Source organism: Pogona vitticeps, chromosome 3 (genome assembly GCF_051106095.1).
Source record: "Pogona vitticeps strain Pit_001003342236 chromosome 3, PviZW2.1, whole genome shotgun sequence".
In the NCBI taxonomy this organism is placed as follows: domain Eukaryota; kingdom Metazoa; phylum Chordata; class Lepidosauria; order Squamata; family Agamidae; genus Pogona; species Pogona vitticeps.
In genome coordinates, this window is record NC_135785.1 from 200,886,331 (window position 1) to 200,910,730 (window position 24,400).

The 24,400-nt window shown below is 39.5% G+C and overlaps 1 protein-coding gene across 2 annotated transcripts in view; it reads right to left on the reverse strand.

The window, feature by feature from the left end:
* Window positions 1–24,400, reverse strand: part of SH3BGR (SH3 domain binding glutamate rich protein) — a 68,647-nt gene that overhangs the window by 7,721 nt on the left and 36,526 nt on the right. For both annotated transcript variants that reach the window (XM_072994149.2, XM_072994148.2), the window contains exons 4-6: window positions 14,745–14,819; window positions 13,401–13,505; window positions 2,639–2,668 (exon numbers count right to left, since the gene is read on the reverse strand). In XM_072994149.2, the coding sequence (XP_072850250.2) occupies window positions 2,639–2,668; window positions 13,401–13,505; window positions 14,745–14,819 (210 nt within the window). The remainder of the gene's footprint in view (window positions 1–2,638; window positions 2,669–13,400; window positions 13,506–14,744; window positions 14,820–24,400) is intronic.

A 24,400-nucleotide genomic window follows, 5' to 3' on the forward strand; every position in this document is an offset into this window, starting at 1 on the left:
GAGCTTAATAATGAATTGAAACAATGATTTTCTTGATTATTAGTGAATAGAAAGTTCTATTGATATGCATCCAAAATCTTTTTTGTCCTAAGCAAGAGAGATCAAAAGAGACAGCCAGAAGCAGACGTCATTCGTTTCAAAAAGGAGCACAGGTGGAAACAAGCCCAACAATATATCTGGGAAGAGTTGCCTGGCACCCATCATGCTTGCTTTGGGATTCTGGGAGCTATAGTCCAAAAAACCTGGTTGCTTCATTTCTGTTGAGATCCCCAGAGAGGCACATTGCATCCAAGATGCTTTTCCCCTCCTGCAGCACTCTTGCTCCCTCCCCACAAATGTCTGCCTCATTTCCAAATGTCTTCTGCTTGTACTTCACATTTATTGGCCTTCCGTCAGCTATGCCCCACATTTAAGAGGGTGTTGCCTCTCTTTCAGATCTGATGGTTATTACTTGACATGCTTCTGGACAATCTGAGCACATGGACATTTTCCTGAGCACCTCCTGTTCAAACATGGGAGAGCCCCTTTTATCATTTGTACAATGTGGGAAGGGACGGGGACTGATTTATTTTAAGAACAGGTTCTGTTTCAAATACATTTCAGAAGCTGATGAAATCATGATGGACCAAAGATGGAACCAGGACTCTTGAGTCGTAGATGGAGAAAACACCTGGCTCACAAAAAGCTGGCAGTGCAAACAGTTTGGGAAAGTTATTTTTAAAATATAAATCCTAGAATCAACCAGCCAAATCGCTGCTTACTGAGCTGTCCAGTGGGGATGTGCACTAGCACTAACATTCAGATTTGGAATTTGGATTTGGAATTTGAATGACAGCCATTTGGATCTGGAATTTTTAAAATTTGGAATTTCCAGGTACAGTGGTGCCTCACTTAATGACGATAATCCATTCCAGGAAAATCGCCGTTAAGCGGAAACACCATAAAGCGAAATTAAAAACCCCACTGAAACGCATTGAAACCCGTTCAATGCATTCCAATGGGGTAAAAACTCACCTTCCAGCAAAGATCCTCGCCTATATAGCGAGGAATCCATCCCTAAGCACAGCAGGGAGCCATTTTAAGCACCCGGTGGCCATTTTGAAACCCCGACGATCAGCTGTTTTTGATCGTCGTAAAGCGAAAATCGGTTCCCAAAGCAGGGAACCGATGATTGCTAAGTGAAATTCCCCCATTTAGACCATCGTTTTGCGATCGCAAAAAGATCGTTGTAAAGCGGATTCGTTGTAATGCGGGGCAATCTTTAAGCAAGGCACCACTGTATCCAGAACTCCATTACAGTCAATATGAATACTATATAGTCTTTATCCCCCCCCCCTTTAAAAAAAATACAAACATCCCAGGTAGCCGGCTCAAGGTTGACTCAGCCTTCCATCCTTCTGAGGTCGGTAAAATGAGTACCCAGCTTGCTGGGGGGGGGGGCAATGTGTAGCCTGTATAATTAAAATTGTAAACCGCCCGGAGAGTGCTTGTAGCGCTATGGGGCGGTATATAAGTCCAATAAATAAACAGGCAAAATATTTTTAAAGGATTTTCCTGTATCCTCTGACACCTTCCCAGTGATTATTCCAAACAATAAGAGTGCACACCAACAGCAATGCCTAGGAAATGACTGCAATGGACATACTAATTGAACCCTGAACAGTGGGAGTAGCAGCAAGACATGCCAGCAGCTTTGGGAAAGCAGAGAACAGATCATACTGGGGAGCGGGCAAATATGCTGGGCAGCACCGGCAGGCAGACTGGAGCAGCAGATAGCTGGTACTGGGTGGGAAATGTGCCAGCAGCATGGGGCACAGCAGAGCTGAGAGAGAAAGCACAATCTTGGAGTAGAAGTTGGAAGAATGAAAGGGACAGCAGGAGGGGGCAGCAGACTGAAGCATGGCATACCTAGTTCTGTAAGCAGACAGTATCATTCTCTCTCTTACTTAAAGGGGACTTAAGGGAAGCCCAGCAGTGGTAAATCGACCTTAGGGAAAATACATTTTTCTGCATATCCAGGTTCCAGGCATAAGTAGTTTGGATTGACAACATCCCCTGCCCAAGAGAACATCTCTCACTGGGCACACTAGTTGATGGGCAACACAGTAGTCCCACAACCACCTTGGCCAGACCTCCCAAAATAGGCTTCTTCTCAATCTGGTAAGACAAGGTGTTAAGGTTTGAAACCCTCTGCATTCAACAGTGTTAAAATGACTGTGGGGGGGGGGGTACAGGGAAAAAGTCCTTAAAGTGAAAGTACTTTAAAAACATGTGGCTTGAAAAAAAAGCACATAATTTTTTTGTGCAATCTGGCATGCAGTGTGGACTGACTGGGTGTAACTCTGGTGAGCTTCCACAGTCATAACTTTATGCTACGCCTATCACATTAATATTTCAGCCACTATTTCAATACTTAAATTTTATATCCAAGCTATTTTGCTGGGAAAGAATCAGCAATTAGGTGAATTTCCTGTACTCAAAGGTAATCATAAATCATAGACTCCAGCCCGAACATGGTTTGATGTTTAGCTTTGGGGGGGGGGGGAATTATAAAGAGATATATTATGAAATTTACAAGCAAGCACCACAGAGGAAAGAAAAATGCATGCCAAAAAATTGTTCAAGCATGTTACTATACTTCTGTCACTGGCTGTTCTTCGCCTTCTTCCTGCAAAAGAGAACATTAAAACCAGTTTTAGAAACAATCTTAAAAAGCAAAAGCAAAGGGCCATATTGCTTTTCTTAAAGCAGGACTAGAATCTGTTTAATAGAAAAATCCTATGCATATTAACTCAGAAATCCTGTTATACTCACATCCTGGCTCATTGGGTACAAGATGGCAACCTAAAGTGAGTTGCAAGTTGTTTTTTAAAACCTGTTCTCCCTCAAGAGATTGAGCTCTCAGCATTATGCACTGGCCAAAATCCTGTTGCTTAGCACAGTAAATCACACTAAAGGAGGCCCATTGAATCAATGGAATTTAGTGAGTCAACTCCTCCATACGTTCCATTGATTCAAAGGGGGCCAATTCTAACAGTGACTTACTATGCTAAAGTAAGTCACAACTAGAGTAGACCCATATGAATCAATAGAACATCAACAGAACATATAGAAGAATTGACTCACCAAACCCCAAATGATTCAATGAGCCTCCTTTAGTAGCAGCAGTTCAGCACCTATCTGCCTACTGTCAGGACTCCCCTGAACTTCTTATTGGCAAGCAACAGAAAAGGAAGTGAAGTATAGAAGTATAAATGCAGCATCTGAGAGAGCATCAACATGCAGCCTGTGACACTTTGCTGCTTGAGTCAAAGGATAAGATGGCAGTCACCCCCATCCTTGGCCCTTCTATCCACGGAAGCTGATTGAACTGGCTGCTGAATCTTCCTTCACTATTGGCAATGGGACAGAATCCTCCCCAACACCTTAGGGCAGAAGAATTAATCAAAAGCTTTAGGACAGTCTTGCGCAGACACAGTTTTGTCCTTAAAGAAGTGAGAATACCTGATTCATATTAGGGCCAATCATAGACTGGGATTACATAGTACCTTTCTCCTGCCCTTCCACATTCTGTGCAAATTCCATTCTCCTTCCAGCCTTAATCAAAATTAAACTGCACAGCTAATGGAATTCTGAAGAACATAGTATCATACTGTAATTGGTAATTCAGATTATAATATATGGATGTGAAAGCTGGGCAATAAAAATACTGACAGGAAATAAATTGATCTGTTCAAAATATGGTGATGGAGAACAGATAGCATGGACCTCTAGAAAGGACTAAGAACTGGCGGTCTAGATCAAATCAAACTTGAATATAAGCCTTCTGCTCTTTGGTGTGGAGAAGGATCCTAACCCATTGCTGAAGAAAGGTTCAGCAGCCAGTCTCTCAAGAAACTGGAAATCAGGAGATGATGGTTTCAGTTGCCCTGTGAAATGCAGCCCTGTTAGCTTGTGCCTGAGATGAGCCGGTTTTATTTGTGAGGAGGAATTTCCAAGAACACAACTCACACCTGGAATTAGCTATCTTTTTTTTCCAGATATAAAATACATAAACCAAATACAAATCAATTGTGTTCCCCACCACCCTAGTCAGGACCTCTTGCAGCAATTTTCTTCTTCCCTTGTCTTTATTCTTCTTCTTCCTTTATTGTCCTCCTCTCCAGAACTGCACTGATTCCTGATCTGGAACTTTCCCTTTCCCTTTGTTAGCACATATTCAATAAATTTGCCCCATATATCATAAAAATTATTTTTTTAATCTCTCCTTTCTTAACCTTTAAATTACAAGTTAATTTATCATTTATAGCTATGTTCCATATTTCATTATACCATTCTTCCACTTGAAATTCAAGTTTTGATTTCTAATTCCTAGCTATTAATAATCTGGCTGCTGTTCATAAATTGGTAATCAACTCTCTAGTCATCATACATTCCACATTTACGAATATTGATAACAAAGCTATCTCAGGATTAAATTCTATATCTCTTTCACATATATCAGTTAATTCCTTGAAGATTAGTTTCCAAAATCTTTGTACTTTTTCACATTCCCACCACATATGAAAGTACTAATTTCCTTCTCACACTTCCAACAGACGTTCAGATAATTAGAGTTAATTTTATTCAATTTTATCGGTGTCAGATATCATCTTAACCTTAGTTTTTAAATTTTTTCTTAAATAATTCTAAATAGACTTTCATATTGGCAGGGAAATTCTCTCCTTCAGTCTCTAATCCTAATGGAGAGTTAGATGAACATAGATTTTTTATGGTTGTTGTGGGTTTTTCGGGCTCTTTGCCCATTTCTGAAGATTGTTCTTCCTAATGTTTCGCCAGTCTCTGTGGCACTGCTGTCCTCTGAAGATGCCGGCCACAGAGACTGGCGAAACGTTAGGAAGAACAACCTTCAGAACACGGCCAAAGAGCCTGAAAAACCCACAACAACTATTAGATCCCGGCCGTGAAAGCCTTCGCGAATACATAGATTTTTAAAATACTTATACCACACATTTAACATAGTTTTTAAAAGGGGTTATTGATTTCACTTATTTTATGTTTTTTAATTATACCAAAATGATTTTTCAATATCAACCTGTAGTTCTGATTATTCCATTTTCCACCAAATTAACCTTTACAGGTTATATATTATTTCCTCAATAAACCTCAGCTGATTAGCCATATAGTAATTTTTAGTATTTGGTATACCTGTACAGTTCGAGTTTATTGTATTAGCTAAAAGCCGTCACAATTGTTTAAAATATAGATATGGTCAAATAAAATCATGATAAAATCACAGACATATAACATAATAAAAAACCCTTAATATCTGGGAATCTCCCACACAATTGATCGCAATGGCTTTCAGAAAATTAGCTCGGATATTTCTGGTCGCTTTTGCGAATAGCACTCTTCTATATGTAACATAAGGGTCACAGTCCAAGAGTAACCTGACCACCTTTATCTGAGGGCTTTCTCCTATAGAGCAGCCCAAATGTTACCCAGGAGCTATACCTATATCTCCCTTTTTAATTGTCTTATACCGATACCTTTTATTTATTCTGGCTTTCTTCCCTTCATTACAATATCAATTAATCAGTCCTGGCCAAAATTTAAAATAATCTTCTTTTAATTGTACCTACATCCTAAATAAAAAAATTTATCTTTGGTAAAATCTTCATTTTCATCAGTGCAATCCTTCCAAACCAAAAGAGTTTCAAACTAGAATATTCCTGTAATTTCTTTTTCATATCCCTTTATTATAATTATGCTCTTTTATTTTCTGAATATCCTTTACTAAATCTATACCTAAATATTCAACAGATTTACTTATCCTAGAATCATATTTATCACCCAACTTTTCTTGTTCTAATTTATTATGATTAAACATTATATTAGATTTTTGCCAGTTTACACATATCCATTTATTTTTCCAAATGTTTCTAAATGATGTTTAATTCTATCCATACTTTCTAATGTTTTTTTATCGTCAAAACAGAATCATCAGCAAATAAGTTAATCTTTATTTTGTTATCCTCACCCATGTCACTAATTAAATCATCATTCCTTATTGCATTTGCTAACATTTCAATAATCAAACAAAACAGAATTGGGGAAAAGAGGGCAACCTCATCTAGTGCCTCGGCCTAGAGCTATTTGTTCTGTCATCCCGTCATTAACTATTACTCTGGAAGTGTTCTCCAAATATAGTTGATCTGTTACCCCCATAAATTTATTTCCAAAGCCCCAACCCTTTAAAAGAATCTTTAATGTTGGCCATTCTACACCATAAAATGCCTTAAAATGTCTAATGATAAAATACCTGCCTTTATCTTACCTTTTTCTATATTATATATAATATTCAAAAACCTCCTAGTTAAGTTCGTCATTTGTTGTTGCTTTAAAAAAACATTCTGATCTTCTTTAATATATTTTGTAATTAACTTGTTCATTCTATTTGTTAAAATTGCTGTAAATATCTTTGCATCTAGATTTAATAACGAGATAGGCCTATACAAACTTGGATCGGTCAGATCTCTATTGGGTTTTGGGATAAGAGTTGTTAATGAATATTTCCAAGATTCTGGTATTTTCTCTCCATCCAATATTCCATTACAGAGTATTTTCAACTTGGGGATCAGTATTGATTTAAAAGATTTATAATATTATGATCCCATTCCATCAAAGCCTTGAGTTTTACCATTTTTTAGTTTATTGATAACCTCTGTAATCTCTTCATCGTTTATCTCTTTTTCTAATTCTCTTTTATACCTCTGTAATCTCTTCATCGTTTATCTCTTTTTCTAATTCTCTTTTATCATTCTCCAAAAGTTTACTCTTTACATTTTCTTTAATATAACTTTCTATATCTTCTTTTGGTATATTATTTCCTTTATATAAATTTTGATAAAATTCTTATAATATTAATTTTTCTTTCATCAGGCTGCAATTCTTTCCTGTTTTATCTCTAATCACTTCAGTTGTATTTTTAATGTATTTGCGAAGGCTATTTTTTAATCTTTTAGTTTGAGATACCCTGGCAAAAAGCTCCTGAATAGGACAAAAGCCTATCTCACAGCCATAAATACTCCACTCCCAAGCAAACTACACCAAAGCACAGTGGTCTGTCCTCTGAAGATGCCAGCCACAGAGACTGGTGAAATGTTAGGAAGAACAACCTTCAGAACACGGCCAAAGAGCCTGAAAAACCCACAACAACCTTTGAATTTTTATTACTACACTCAAAAAAATTTCTCTTCAAGTATATCAAATCCCTCTGAATCTTTTCTAACTCTATGCTTTCTAACTCTTTCCATTTAGCTTGAATCTCTAATTAGATTAGGCATCCTTCTGTCTTGAGAGACTATGGTAACGGGCTCTGTATGGAGGACTTGGAACAGCATCTAGTGAGGCTGAGAGGGCCAATTCGAGAGTGACAATCCCTTCCAAACTGAAGACAAATACAACCTGTCCCCTGTCCAGCTCCCTAATTTTGCTGGTTTCAGGACTGCCTCTTTGCCTCGGCCTGCCGGACAAGGGTCTCTTCAAAATGGGAGAGGCCATGCTGCACCGCCTGCCTCCAGGGTGAACACTCAGGATACCTCTCCATCTAATTTTGTTTGGGTTATGGTTTTCCCACAAATTAGTATCTATTTCTACTTCTTGTATCTCTAGCTTCAGTTCTGCTGAGGTCCATATCATGTCTATTCTGGAACAGGATTTGTGTCTGTTTGAGTAAAAAGTAAATTGTTATTTTTCCCTGTTCAATTCTCGTGATATATGTTTTTAATCCCAATTCTTTCACCATCTGAAAAATATTTTTGGTAGCTTCCTTCTTCTAGTTGTGGTCTTGTTTCCTTTCTTATAATCCAATCTTTCATCTGCTATTGCATTGAAATTGCCCAGTAGGCAAACATATTGGGGTTCCTTTTCTGCTATTTCGGTATATAGTTTCTTATAAAAATTATCCAGGTTATTATTGGATGCGTAGGTTGCCACTAATAGTGTTTTTTTCTGGTTTATTATGGTTTCCACCATTAATATTCTTCCTTCTTTAGCCCCATAAAGGGGATTTTTAAATATATAATAGCTGCCAGATTGTCGTAGAATTTGACCGGTTCCATTGATGAGTGGAGCTGCACAGACAGGGTTCTTTCACTCCCCACAGTAGGTGGAACAATAATCTCAACAGAGTATTTCTGACCGCAGAGCCAACACCATGTTCCCTGGTCTCATTCAAAGGTTTTCCCTGCCAGAAAAATGAGAAGTTTTTTCTTTGACAGATCTCTCATCTCTTGCAGGTCAACAATGTCCATCTGCAGTCTACTCACTTCCATGTTGATGACAGCAGTCTTGCACATGTCATCTATTTCCTGTAGGTCATCAGAAAAGTCAGGGGTCATTGTCCGAACATTCCAGGTGCCCAACTTTAGGACAGAAGTTTTCTTATGATTGTTGCTTTGAGCAGGGTTATTTATCTGCTTGTTGGCTTTCACCCTAAACCCCACGCACCCCGTGAGGTTAACAGACCGTTCCAAGGCAGTACAGTGGGGTCTCAACTTACGAACTTAATCCGTATTGGAAGGCAGTTCTCAGGTCGAAAAGTTCTTAAGTCGAATCTGCATTTCCCATAGGAATGCACTGAAAACCATTTAATCCGTATCTGCTCTTTTCGTCCATAGAAACTAATGGGAAGCTGCTATTCCGCCTTCTGCCACTAGAGGGGGATATTTTTTCCTTTTTTCCTTTTAACCTAAGATGACTTAGCTTTAAAAAAAGGAAAAAAAGAGTTCGTAACTCGAATATAAGTTCGTAAGTCGAGCCCATATATTCCTATGAGAGCGGTTCGTAAGTCGAAACGTTCGTATGTCGAGCCGTTCGTAAGTCGAGACCCCACTGTACCTTACTGGCTGGGGACTGCCCAGCTTAAGGCGGGCAGTAGTTACCTAGTGAGGTGCAATGACCTCTCTGACCATTGGAAGTAGCCCCTGACGTCATGCTCTATCCCAATTGAGCAAAGACTTATAACCGGTAACTGCTACTTCCTGTGTTGGTTTGACGCTGTATGCGAAGCTGGAGTGTCCTCTCCAGAGCACGAAGCCTGGCTAAAATAATATGGAGGATAGGCTGTTACTGAAGCAGCAAATCCCCCTCTCCATGTCGCTGAAATAGTCCAATGGAAAGGCAAGAGCCAATACAACTGGTTCCAGCGACATCACAGAAGTTGCCAGAGCGACACGAACTGCCTCTGGATTTTGCCTCAAGGTTAACTCCTGAAGCCTTTTCCATCAGTGGACGTGGCCACAAGGCAGTGGAGGTTTGAAATCGGAGTTTTCCTTCTCCTAGATGGGTTGCCTTCCAAGGCTGATGAGCCCCACCTATTCTAATAGTTTCTTATTATTTTATTTATTAGATTTTTACCCCGCCCCTCTAGACAATGTCTACTCTGGGCGACTTACATAGATAAAAACACATCAATATAACATATATAAAATCATTTACAAAATATTAGAAATCTCTAATAGTTTCTTATTATCTCTATCTATAATTACATTCTAGATCTTTTAATGATTCTTCTATTTTCAAACATTTTTCTTCTCCCAATTTAAAAAATTCTGCATGATTCCCTTATGTCAATTCCTCTTATAATAAATTTCATGGTATCCCATAACACTCCTATTTACTCCTACCTGCTTCATTTATTAATCATATTTCTATCCATTCTTTTTTAGCCCTATCTATTACATCTATATACTGAAAAATATTGGAATCTATTCTCCATCTTCTGGCCTCTCTATAATCTCTCTTAACTTTCATCTCCATCGTCACCAATGCATGATCCATTATTTTATCATATTAATATCTGTATCTTCTACTTCAGAAATTAAGTTTTGAGACATAAACATAAAATCTATTCTAGAATAAGTATTATGTACAGAGGTATAATAAGTAAATCTTTCACCTCCCTTCAATTCTCTCCATATATCTTTTAAATCTGGAGTTTTGATTATCTTACTCAATAGGGTACTTCTTTTATTCAATTCATCTCTTTTACATACAGTTTTATCCTTTACCTTGTCTAAAACCATATTAAAATCTCCTGCCATAATAACATATCCCTTTCTAACCTTCTACATCTCTTTAACAGTTTATAAAATTCTTGATTTACATTCAGTGCATAAACATTTACTAACATATAATCTTCTTCCCCCATTAGTCCCTGTATTATTAAATATTTACCATTACTATCTTTTATTACTTCTTTTACCACAATTTCACAATGTTTAGAGATCAATATTGCTACATCTTTGGATTTGGTAGTCCCAATTCCTTTTTCATAAATATATACGTATATTTTGAAGTTTCAGTTCATTAACTCCATCTTTTGATTGATGAGTCTCTTGTAAGGAAATAATGTCCACCTTATTCTTCTTCAATAATGTTTCTACTATTTTTCTTTTTGTTACAGACCGTAGGCCTTTCACTTTTAAAGTAGCCACCCTTATGTTTTTCCCCATATCCATTCTATATCCCATCTTTTTTTAGGTCCCGTAATGCACCCCACAAAACAAAAAAGTGCAAAAACTAAATTTACGTAATACACTTTCCAAACACCTATCCTTAGCCCGCCACCCTACAAATAACCTCATTTTCTTCCCCCTCTTCCCCGCGAGCTCTGGGGGGGGGAGACGCCACTCCACCAGTCCGAACCCCAGCCAAATTCTCACTCCTATTCTACCCTACTTTTTTTCTTAATATCCTCCCCCTCTTTATTTTACTTATTTATTGTCCTTTTAGCATCTTTATCTCTTAATCTATCCTCTCTCTTCTCCCTCACCATAAAACAAAATAAAACAAACAAACAAAACAAACAAACAAAAAAGGGGTAGGGAGACAGCATAAGGGAGCTAAAAAAAGAGAAGGAAAAAAGGGGGATGACCTAAGGGAACTAGAAAAGGGAAGGAACAAAAAAAGAGGGGACACCAGAAGGGGGGATGGGGGAGTCATCAAACATCAGATGGTTCCTCTCAGCCCAGGTCTCTTCTCTCTTGTATTTCTACTCCTTACAGGCATACTTGCCTGCATCTTGGTCTTCTTGCCAAAGGCCCCACACAACTTGCCTTCTTCAAAGCAGATTTTGAAGAGGTCTTAATCTTTCCATATTTTTAAAAGAACTGGATGATCGCAGTTGTATCTCAGTACATTCTTGATTAGGATTGATGTAATGGGTTTCATCATTTTTTCCACTGGATTGATTCATTGAATCCTGATAAATTTGTATGGGATTTGACCTATAAACTAGTAGCTCCAGTTTTGTCTTGGTGACCTTAAGAAATTCTTTTTGACATAATTGAAAAATTTCAATATTATAGGTTTTGGCATCTTGTTTCTGGGGCTCCCCAAAAAATGAATTATCTCTATATCTTCTTCAGATACATGCTGAGAGTTCATTATGGAATTTATCCAGGTCACCACTTCCTATTTAAGGTCAGCTCCCTTTTGCAGCTCACAGTTCATTATTTTGATGTTGTTACGTCTTGAGCTATCTTCCAAATAAATAATTTTGTTTTGCAAATCGTCCCTCCTCTGTTGTTGTATCTTTATTTTCCCTTCATTCTGTTTTCATAAATCTTCTGTTTGTTTTACTCTGTCCTCATTTTTTACCGTCCTTGCCTTCAGCTCTTCTATCTCCCCCTGGACTGTTTTCATGTCCTTCCCAATATGTTGACATCCTTTCATTATGCCATCCATTTTGAGAACCATTTGTTCCAGTTTTTTATCTATCTTGTGTGGTATATCTTTGATTAGATCTTTCACACAAGCTGTTAGTTCAGCCATCTGTTTCTCCAGTTTTGCTTCTATGAAACTGCTCAAAAAGGTTCCCTCTACCCCCTCCTTTCCAGCACCTTCTTGAGCTTCTTTAGGAGTGGGGGATTCTGCCTCTGTTTGTCTACAGTGTTCAAGACCATGGTCTGATGGTTCCATCTCTGATGGTTCCTGAGTCCCGTAAGGGGTTTTAAAACTCTTATCTTTTTTCCTTCTCATAAGCAGAACAAAAGAATAGCACAGAGAAGCAAAATAGTGTTTTATAGTTCATTAGCAGTTCAGCTTTCACTAGCGTTCTTCAGAGAGAAAACGAAAGTACATTCCACAGAGAAGCAGCGAAGATTTTAAAGTATAAGAAGCACTTCTATCTCTGCTTCAACTTTTCTCAAAGGATTTTAAGCAGGTTTACTCGTATTTTGAGAAGGGAGAAAGGCATTTAGCAGCTTAATTACATCCAGCAGGGTGGAGAGACGAAAACTTAGCTGTGTATTCCATCCCGGTGGAAGTGATGTCTCCCAAATGAGCTAATTTTAAAAAGTTGGTTTCAGCTAAAGAGAAGGGAGGATGGAAGAGGGAAGTTACTTTGGAGAAGAAACTATCTTCTTGGACAAGGTTTTGAGTATTTTGATAACTGATTGGTGCATCCCCTTGAAGAGTCTAGAAAGTGGAATGGTGGTGGGTATAAAAATGGAAAGAGAGTTTGCTTAGTTTAATCTCTTTTAGGAGAATGCTATGCTCACCTACTATCTTGCTACCTGATTTGTATTCTGTGTATGCTCTGGAACTATGCTGAAGTTCTACCTTAACATGAGTATTAGCTTAGAATAGTTAGCTATCTCGTTTTCTTGTGGGAACTGTTCTGGAATTGTTCTTGCCTCAATATCTTTTGAATACTTATTTGCTCCACAATTTTGACTCCTTTTGGGATTTTTTAATCAAACTTTTGAAATTATTTGAAATTTTATTCTCAGTGTGTCTGAGTGGTTAGTGTGGGTCTCACTGACCCCACCATAATCTTGACACAGTCTAATCAGCTTCTGTCAATAGAAGAGCAGGGATTAAAATATCTTAGGTTCCTTGTTCCTTCGGACTAATATTCTTTGGAGTTAAAATGAAAATACAAGTCCAACCAGAGAAGACAAAAATACTAGGAAAAATAGAAACAACGGGAAATCAGGAAGGCCTGACATGAGGTGGACTGACAAACGGTCACAGCCTTTAGTTTGTAAGGACCTTCTGGAGATCATGAATTCATAGAGTTGCCACTCTCGAATTGGCCTCCTCAGCCACACTAGACGCTGTTCCAAGTCCTCCATACAGAGCACGCTACCATAGTCTTTCGAGACTGAAGGATGCCTAACTAACTAACTAACTAACTAAGAGTTGCCAAAAGTCAAAAGCATTTGACCAGAACATGCATCACACTCCCCATCTTCTTGGAGATTCACTAGGAACTAAGCTGTTTTCTAAGTCACACCCCAATGACTCAAATATTTAAATTATGTGTAGAGTTTAGCACATATGGACAAGAAAGAAAAGACAAGGGAATAAAGGGAATACAAAAATAAAATTACCAGTTCTTCTGTCTCAGCTTCTGCCTCTGCAGACTCAGCACCTGCTTCTGCATTTTCTTCTGTATGTGTCACATTTTCTTCGGTAGTTTCAGATTGTTCAGTCTCCTGGCAACAAAAGAAATCATAGCATGGGTGACATTAGAAAGCCAGAGAAGCAAGAGGAGAAAACCAAAACAAACTGAAACTATACCTCATGTGTTCATCTAGTTAATTTTGTGTAACTATACTGACTGAATGCTTTGTTAATTATTCCTTTAATATTGGGACCCTCACAGTGTATACGCAGTTCAGAAACAGTATGAGAAATACAACTAAAAATAAAAGCAGCACTCTCCAAAACTTCAGAAGTAGCCAGAGGTTCACTTTGGGGTTTGTTTTCTTAATTTGGGAAGGTAGGCTTCCGAGTACCTGTTCTAGTATAGGATCAGAGGAAAAACCAACACATCTTTTCCCTTTAAAAAATTTGGGGACATGTAGTGGGGCATTGAGGAGGCCCCACAAAAGTGTCCATAGGGGCCACATCCAGTCCTTAGACCACGATACATCTTGCATCTGTTTAATAGACTGAACTGCATATCTTAATTGTATATTCATTGCTACATGTGTAAAACAATTAACTCTGTATGATCCCATTGGGACCAATCAACACACAGAAGTGTCCTTTGTAGCATCTTAATGCCCAGTTTCTCTCCCAGGTAAAAACAAAGGAAATCATTAATCTTGGAGGCTGGAAGATATGGAGTGGGATGGTTTTTCATAACAACAAATTGTTGGCTAGCCATAGTCTGTTATGGATTTTCTTAAACACATTGGCTAATATATTCGCGAAGGCTTTCACGGCCGGGATCTAATGGTTGTTGTGGGTTTTTCGGGCTCTTTGGCCATGTTCTGAAGGTTGTTCTTCCTAACGTTTCGCCAGTCTCTGTGGCCGGCATCTTCAGAGGACTAGAGTAGGAACTCCAGTCCTTTGAAGGACTGGAGCATGAACAGAGTTCGGCAAAACATTAGGAAGAACAACCTTCAGAACACAGCCAAAGACCCCGAAAAACCCACAACAACAACATTGGCTAATGTTCAGTAAAAGACAATGACATTCAATCAATGGGTACCATATTCTCAAGTGATATGAATAAATTATTCTCGGATGTTCAGCACATTGTTTTCATTGCAGGCAGAGAATGGTTTGCACACCAAGTTCAGAAGCAATCTTTCCTGTGCTGGCAAAGTACATTCATAAGCTGTGATTCTCTTGCTCTTCTTAGACAGAGCAATGCAAAAACGAAAACAACATGCTGAGAAAACAGTGATGTATGTTACACAGAAGGATAAAGATACAAGCATTACTTCTGCAGCCTTGTTTTCTTCTCCTGAAACTTCACCATTTGTCACAGTCGGTATCTCCTCAGTAGCCCTCCACTCCTGTATAAAGTAATACAAAGAGTATCTTATAAATGTAACGGAATTACATTGACTTTTTTTTCAAAAAAAATTCAGAACAAAATACAAAAATACAAAATACATGCTATACAATCTATACTACCGTGAACCCCATACCCACAGGACCCCTTAGAACAATACTTTTAATATGAACCTCCTTTCCAAAATTTATTGATGGTTGTTTAGAGGCTTTCCCCTTTCCTTTCACTAATACAAATTCAACAAATCTACCCCAAATAGCATTAAAAATATTTGAACTTATTTCCCTTCTTTTCATCTTAAGTTCAGCAGATAATTTATCATTCAATGCAATGTCCCATACTTCATTATACCAATCTTCTAATTTAATGTCATACAGTATTTGTCTTTCCAGAATCTAGTTATTAATATTCTAGCACTTGTCATAAAATTGGAAATCAATTCCTTCGAACAATAATCAAATTCTGTCTTATCAAAAATTGACAACTAAGCAATTTAGAGTTAAATTCAATATATTTTCCAAATATATTACATATTTCCTTAAAAATAAGTTTCCAAAATTTCTGAATCAATTTACAGTCCCACCACATATGATAATACATGCCAATTTCTTCATCACATATCCAACAAGCTTTAGAATAATCTGAATTTATATATTCTATTTCATCGGAGTCATATACCACCTTAAAATGATTTTTGTTTTTAAAAAATCCTTTATTCTTACCAACATTAACCTTAAAACTGTCATCCTCCAAATTTTTATCCAGTCCTCTGTTTTAATTTCTGTCTTTAAATCATTTTCCCAAATTAATTTCAAACCTTCTCTTTCTGTCTCTTTTTCCTCTTGTTCCAAAATTAGATTATATATTCTACTTACTACTCCCTTCATCAAAGCATCTTTCCGCATATTTCCATGTGATGATACAAATTGTTCGTACTTAGTGCATTCTCTACATTTGCCATTAGTTTTCAGCCATTCATTTGTCCAATTATCTAATTGGATATAATTGTACCATGATAATTTATTAGTTTGAAGTTTAACCATAATCTGATCTTTAGATTTCATTTTAATCATCCATTCCTTCAATCTGGCAACTTTTTTGTCCTTAAACAAATCAACTAAACCCTTTAAGTTTGCTGGAAAATGTTCTAATTCAGTCACTAATTTTAATGGTAAAGGGACATAACTTCTCTATATATCTATTCCATATATTTAAAATATTTCTTAAAAAGTGGTTATTCACCTAATTTATTGTATTTCTTTTTACTCATTAAACAAATATTTTTCAACATTCCCATTTATTTCTGAGGATTCCATATCCCACGAAATTAATTTTCCTTTCTTATATATTATATCTCCAATAAACCTTAACTGATTTGCAGTATAATAATTTTTTACATTAGGAATACCTAAACCACTTTTTTTAAAGCCTTATACCAATATGTCAGTATGGAGAAAGCTGGAGAGTTCCAGAAAAACATCAACTTCTGCTTCGTTGACTATGCAAAAAAGCCTTTGGCTGTGTGGACCATAGCAAACTATGGCAAGTTCTTAAAGAAATGGGAGTGCCTGACCACCTTATCTATCTCCTGAGAAATCTATATGTGGGCAGGAAGCAACAGTTACAATTGGATGTGGAACAACTGATTGGTTCAAAATTGGGAAAGGAGTACGACAAGGCTATATAATGTCTCCCTGCTTATTATATGCAGAATACATCATGCGAAAGGCAGGACTGGATGAATCCCAAGCCGGAATTAATACTGCTGGAAGAAATATCAACAACCTCCGATATGCAGATAATACCACTCTGATGGCAGAAAGTGAGGAGGAATTAAAGAACCTCTTAATGAGGTTGAAAGAGGAGAGTGCAAAAAATGGTCTGAAGTTCAACAACAACAACAAAAAATAAGATCATGGCCACTGGCTCTATCACTTCCCGGCAAACAGAAGGGGAAGATATGGAGGTAGACAGATTTTACTTTCTTGGGCTCCATGTTCACTACAGATGGTGACAGCAGCCACAAAATTTAAAAAAAACCTGTTTCTTGGGAGGAAAGCGATGACAAACCTTGACAGCATCCTAAAAAGCAGAGACATCACCTTGCCAACAAAGGTCCGCATAGTCAAAGCTATGGTTTTTCCAGTAGCGATGTATGGAAGTGAGAGCTGGACCATAAAGAAGGCTGACCACCAAAGAATTGATGCTTTTGAACTGTGGTGCTGGAGGAAACTCTTGAGAGTCCCCTGGACTACAAGGAGAACAAACCTATCCGTTCTGAAGGAAATCAACCTTGAGTGCTCACTGGAAGGACAGATCCTGAAGCTGAGGCTCCAATACTTTGGCCATCTCATGAGAAGAGAAGACTCCCTGGAAAAGACCCCAATGTTAGGAAAATGTGAAGGAAAGAGGAGAAGGGGACGACAGAGGACGAGATGGTTGGACCGTGTCACCCAAGCTACCAACATGAATTTTACCAATCTCCGGGAGGCAATGGAAGACAGGAGGGCCTGGTGTGTTCTGGTCTATGGGGTCACAAAGAGTGGGACATGACTTAACGACTAAACAACAACAAATATAGTCCAACATCATAGCATTCTGAGTAGCTGCTATGGCTTTAAATTTTTTGTGACCCAAAGTGGTCACAAAATGTTTTCGTGGTGTTTTCCAGAGGAGAGGGACACATCACCTTTGACTTGTGCCCCCACCCTCCCTTGTAACCCCCCCCCCCGGTCCCCAAGCCAAGCTCTCTTCTTTCCCCTGTATGGGGCTCCCTGTCTGCATGCTCCATTTCACTGGCAGCAGCTGCTCCTCCTAGGCTCTGGGGGCTGGCTGGCCGGCTGGCTGGCCGGCTGGCTTGGGCAGGGAACTGTGATGAGTGGGAGGAGACACCCAGCTGCAGCCCCTTGCAAGCCAGGCCATCTGCAGTAGGGGTTGAGAGGCGAGGAGACAGGCAGGCTGGAGGAGGATAAATGGTGGTGGTGGAGGAAAAGGGATCCTTGGCAGAAGCAATTTCACACCCTCCTTGCCTCAGCCATCTGCCAACACCACCATCTTAGGCAGGATGGCTAAGGAGATGATGACAGTGCAGCCACCACTTGAAGGGAGGATGAAAAGGGTGAGGGTTCCCTTCCTGAGGGAAAACGTGTTCTCCCCCAATAAAACCCAATTTAAACCTACCCTCATTACCTCCACCTCCCAGAGCCCGTTAAGGGACTGTCAGGTGAGGGGGAGGGGGCGGTGACCTGAAACACTCAGCCACAAATTTTGAAGCTGGTTGCCAAAATGCAACTAAAACCATTGCATTGAATATTACATTAGAATTATATTGGGGAAAAATATATTTTAATCTGTTTTCTTTACCCCATTAAAATGCCTTTTCATTCAACTGTGATGGAGATTGCAGATTATAGTTGGGAAAAGGAGTCTGCAAATCAAAACGGTTGGGAAACATGGTTTTAAATGTGCACTTAACTTTCCCCCCCCCCCAACTTTTTTCTTCAATCAAGTTATCACTTTATGTGACACCAGTAAAACACAGACTGCTGTGCTAATACTAAGAAAGAATCTTCACAACAGAGACATCACTCCATCTTTTCAGCACAGCCAGCTGTCCCACATAACTGCTGTGTTTCAAATTACAGATTTGTTTTAAGAAGACTGTGGTGGAATTCTCAGAAAGAGGTCTCCTGTAACCTTCGCACACTAACTTGGTGACATGTCACAATAATTCTCGGGTGGTGATCAAAAGATGCAATACATGCCAACCTGCTCTTCTTTTTCCTTCCTTTCCTTTTAAATCTTCGTCCCTCTGTACATTTTGGACAACATGTGTCCTGTATGATTAATTTTATAGCATACATTTTTGAAAGAGACTGTGAGGAATCAATGAGCCATTGTGGTGTAGTGGGCAAGTAGAGTGATGGATGACAACTTACGAGACCTGGGTTAAAAATCCCACCTCAGCCATAGAAACTCCCAGGTGGAGGTAAAAACAGTCCTTAAATATCTCACATACCATGTAAACCCTATTAGGATTACCATTAAGTTAGACATGACTTAATGACACAAAACACAAATACACACATGGGGAATCACAGTTTCCTGACTTTTCAAAAATCTTATTGTGGCGGTCGCCCCACGTCACTCCTGTCAATCACATTCAGGGTCTCATTTACATTAGCCTATGAGAGGACTGGAGGGGCAAAGTCACCAGAGAGTCACAAGGGGCTTGGCAAGAGAGAGAAGGGGGTTGATGCTGGAGATTGTTGGTTGTTGAGAGTGGTAGAGAGAAATTGCAGAGAGAGAGTGTGTGTGTCAGAGAGATTGAGATAAGATATAAATAACACTGATAAGCTGGTCAATACCAGTATACTAGGTGGTGACTGTTTATGTAGAAACACTTGTAGAATTTGATTGTAAGCATTAAATAAAAGAACATCTGTGATCCTGAACAACTTTAACACACCTTAATAAATAAATAACTTTTGTTGGCAGTAATCAGACAAGTGTTTAAGTTGGCAGTAATCAGACAAGTGTTTGTCTACAGTTCTTGGTATTGTAGATAAAAGAACATCCACTGGTGGCAGTGAGGAAAAGAAGAAACGTCTCAAGTGGTCAGAGGGTGTAGTGTGAGCTCCTTGTGTGGTGAAGCAGGTAGGGGCCAGATGGGTAAACATCACACTTATCTGCATATAAATAGAATCATAGAATCATGAAGGCGGGAGGGACCTATAAGGCCATCAAGTCCGGCCCCCTGCTCTGTGCAGAAATACAAATCAAAGGATATCTGCCAGGTGGTTGTCTAAATTTATCTTGAATGCCTCCAGTGTTGGAGCACTCATCAACTCCTGAGGTAATTGGTTCCACTGCCATACTGCTCTAACAGTTAAGAAATTTTTTCCTGATATTCAACTGGAATCTGGCTTCCTTCAACTTGAGCCCATTGTTACGTATCTTGCACTCTGGGAAGACAGAACAGATCCTGCCCCTCTTCTGTATGATAGCCTTTCAAGTATTTGAAAAGTGCTATCATATCATCCCTCAGTCTTCTTTTCTCAAGGCTAAATATGCACAGTTCTTTCAGCCTTTCCTCCTAGGGCTTTTTTTCCAGCCCCCTGATCATCCTTGTTGCTCTCCTCTGAACTTGTTCCAATTTGTTGCCATCCTTCTTGAAGTGTAGAGGGACGTGGTGGCACTGTGGGCTAAACTGCAGAAGCCTATGCTGCAGGGTCAGAAGACCAAGCAGTTGTAAGATCGAATCCACGTGACGGAGTGAGCGCCCGTCACTTGTCCCAGCTCCCGCCAACCTAACGGTTCGAAAGCCTGTAAATGCGAGTAGATAAATAGGGACCACCTCGGTGGGAAGGTAACAGCGTTCCGTGTCTAAGTCACACTGGCCATGTGACCACGGAAGATTGTCTTCGGACAAAACGTTGGCTCTATGGCTTGGAAATGGGGATAAGCACCGCCCCCTAGAGTCAAACACAACTGGACAAAAATTGTCAAGGGGAACCTTTACCTTTACCTTCTTGAAGTGTGGTGTCCAGAACTGGACACAGTATCCAAGATGAAGCCTAACCACTGCCGACTTGGAGACTATACTTCTGTTAATGCAGCCTTAAATAGCATTTGTCTTTTTTTTGTAGCCACATACCACTATTGGCTCAGATTCAGCCTATGATCTTACAACTTCAAGATCCTTCTCACTTGTAGTATTGCTAAGCTAGGTATCCCCCATCTTGTAACTGTGTGTTTGCTTTCTTCTTCCTAGGTGCAGTACTTTGCACTTATCCTTGTTGAATTTCATTCTGCTGTTTTCAGTCCAGTGCTCCAGCCTATCTAGAACATTTTGAATTTTGTTTCTGTCTTCCATGGTGTTGGCTATTTCACCCAATTCTGTGTCATCCGCATATGTGATTAGCATTTCCTGACTTCCCTGATCCAGGCCATTCATAGAAATACTGAAAAGCACTGGGCCCAGGGCTGAGCACTGGGGTACTCCACTTGTTACCTCCTTCCAGTTTGAGAATATTTTATATCCAGTAGTAGGCACTTGGCCCTAATTGACTCTCCATCCCCACCCTCAAGGAGCTTACAATCAAGTGGAGCTTAAAATACAACCCACAATAACTTAAGGGACTAGTAGAACTGTTGAGAGCTTTTTCACATCAGACTTGGTCACAGTTCAGGATACATCATCAACACATACATTTTAAAGCAGAACTAATGTGTATTAAGGCTGGTCTCCTAACTACTGTATTTTTCCATGTATAAAACAACACTTTTTCCTTAAATAATTTGAGAAAAAGTTGAGGGTTGTTTTATACACGGAAGGCAGCTTTTTACCGCTGCCTTTTGCGAAGACACAGGGTTTAGCAAAAAGGAAGGGGAGGCATTGCTCCCTTCCTTTTTGCTAAGTTTTGTGCCTTCTCAAAAGGCAAGAGCCTATTCAGGGCTTAACAAAAAGGAAGGGGAGTCGTTGCTCCCTTCCTTTTTGCTAAGCCCCATGCCTTCTCAAAAGGCAAGGAAAAGCGGCAGTCACTTTGACAGCTGATTGCCTTGCCTTTTGCCAAGGCATGGGGCTTAGTAAAAAGGGAGCCTTTGGATCCCTGCTTTTTCTAATAAAGGGGGGGCATTCTTCAACATTGGGTCCATCTTATAAATGGAAAAATACAGTAATTTCTGGACAAATGAATTGTCTTCATTGCAGTAGGCCAGTGACACTTAATAAGTTGGAATCTAGACTGGGGTTCCATTTTCACATCCATTTCCATCCTTCCTCAGTCTGCAGACACTCCTGCTACTTTATACAACATCACCACACTCAACTCCGCACTAAAATGATCACTGTTTCAGGGTTATTTTTTTCTCCAGAGCAAAGGAAAAGGTATGTGCTGTGTAGTGTCAATTTGGAAGTATCTTAATCACCTTTGACAGGGCATTTTTCTGCTGTGTAGAACTGGCCTGGCAATTAGCACTCTGACCTGTGACAGAAGGGAATGAGAAGTAGTCACTGCTTAGCAACAACCAAACAGAAAGGAGCCCATGCCCTTGCTTCGAATATTGTATGGCAGCATGAGGAGAAAGGATGTTTGAAGCAATATTGCAAAAAGAGCAATGAGCATATGAGAATCATCATTCACTTCCACAGATGTATGCCCATCCACAGGTATGGGTACCACACATTTCTGCCAATCAAGAGCCCTCCAAATACTAGCTTTCTGACTGAAGGTGAAGAGAGTTGTGGTCCAATGGAACTGGAGTGTCTGTTCCCAACTGGAAAAGATTAGTCCAACTGATAAGTTTCTAGAGTGGCCTGAGAGATCTGGGGCATCGTTTTGTGCCATGAACCCACAGTAAGCAGTACGTAAATAGAGGACTCAGAGGGCCCCACAAGAAGGCCCCTTTAGCCAGCCGCCCTGCTTAATGTAGCCATTCGCCAAGGTTGCCTAACCACACCCAAGGCTGTTCTAACTTCAATTTCAGCAATCTGGTGCCTGCTTTTCACTCATGTGGCCCTGTTCTTGCATCAGCTAGGAGTAGACTGCTGGCTTGACAGCTAAAGAGTACGGCTGCGGAGCCAGAGGTTGGTTCAATTCCCCACTGTGGTTCCTGCCAGCACAGCCCACCTGTGTGGCCTTGGGTAAGCTGCACAGTCCCAGAGTGCCCCCAGAAACAGGTAAACCACTTCTGTAAAACCATGAAAAGAGTTGCCAGAAGTCAGATTTGACTGGGTGGCACATGATTATATTTAGGAGGAACCTGTTTCCTTAAGAACTGGATGAACAGGTGTTGATACAGCTCATACTTTGGATATGTAAGCCTGAACTTCTGATCCCTAGTTTCTCAGAGGAGGACTGGCAAGATGCTTCTTTCAACCCCTGGGGAGCCGCTGAGTGCCAACTTTTTGAATCTATGATAAGAGTCTGGAAATGACCAGTTACAAGCAAGACAGGAGCTGTGATCAGTTACATTTGTGAAAAGAGGTCAAAACAAAGTTCCATTTCGGAAGCAATGTAATCAGTGAGTTCGACATCACTTTTTGAATGTGTAGTGAGGAACACCAGACTAATAAAGTATTCTGAGGATAAAACAGTGCATGTTTTTTTCTGGAGTTTTTCTTTCTTTTCTTTTCTTTTCTGCCACAAATTTGTCAGAAACCATCTCTTTAAATAATAACCTTGGTTTGTGGAAGTGCCTTCAGCAGGGCAATCCACTTAAACTTTGGGTCATTCCATGCCTTAGAAAGCTTTGCAAGCAGAAGAGCTTGGGGAGCTACTTTTAAAGAAGTTACTTGTCTTACAATTTGTTATAGAACTCCCTATTCTCACTACAATTATTCTCACTCCCTATTCTGCCACTACAATTACTCTTAAAAGGGTATGTTATAGCACTCATTGTTTTTTATATTTCTTGATAGTGGAAGACTTTAAGATTCATTAAAGAATAGTATCAAATGGATCAGTCCCACTCAACATGCCTCTAAAGATGTTTTAAAATGGTCTCAAGAAACAATTTTAAAAAGTAAAAAGGAAGTATTAACAATTTTGGACAGGAATGGACAGGACAGGAATGGGCGAATTCAGCTCAGATGATTATCATATCTACTACTGTGGGCAAGAATCCCGTAGAAGGAATGGAGTAGCCCTCATAGTCAACAAAAGAGTGGGGAAAGCTGTAATGGGATACAATCTCAAAAATGATAGAATGATGTCAATACGAATCCAAGGCAGACCATTCAACATCACAATAATCCAAGTTTATGCACCAACCAGCATTGCTGAGGAGACTGAAATTGAACAATTCTATGAAGATTTACAACACCTTCTAGAACTGACACCAAAGAAAGATGTTCTTCTCATTCTAGGGGACTGGAATGCTAAAGTAGGGAGCCAAGAGATAAAAGGAACAACAGGGAAGTTTGGCCTTGGAGTTCAGAACGAAGCAGGACAAAGGCTAATAGAGTTTTGTCAAGAGAATAAGCTGGTCATCACAAACACTCTTTTCCAACAACACAAGAGGCGACTCTATACATGGAAATCACCAGATGGGCAATATCGAAATCAGATTGATTATATTCTCTGCAGCCAAAGATGGAGAAGCTCTATACAGTCAGCAAAAACAAGACCTGGAGCTGACTGCGGTTCTGATCATCAGCTTCTCATAGCAAAATTAAAGCTTAGACTGAAGAGAGTAGGAAAAACCACTGGGCCACTCAGGTATAATCTAAACCAAATCCCCTATGAGTACACAGTGGAAGTAAAGAACAGATTTAAGGAACTAGATTTGGTGGACAGAGTGCCTGAAGAACTTTGGATAGAGGCTCGTAACATTGTCCAGGAGGCAGCAACGAAAATCATCCCAAAGAAAAGGAAATGCAAGAAAGCAAAGTGGCTGTCCAACGAGGCCTTACAAATAGCAGAGAGGAGAAGGGAAGCAAAATGCAAGGGAGATAGGGAAAGTTACAGAAAATTGAATGCAGACTTCCAAAGAATAGCAAGGAGAGACAAGAGGGCCTTCTTAAATGAACAATGCAAAGAAATAGAGGAAGATAACAGAAAAGGAAAGACCAGAGATCTG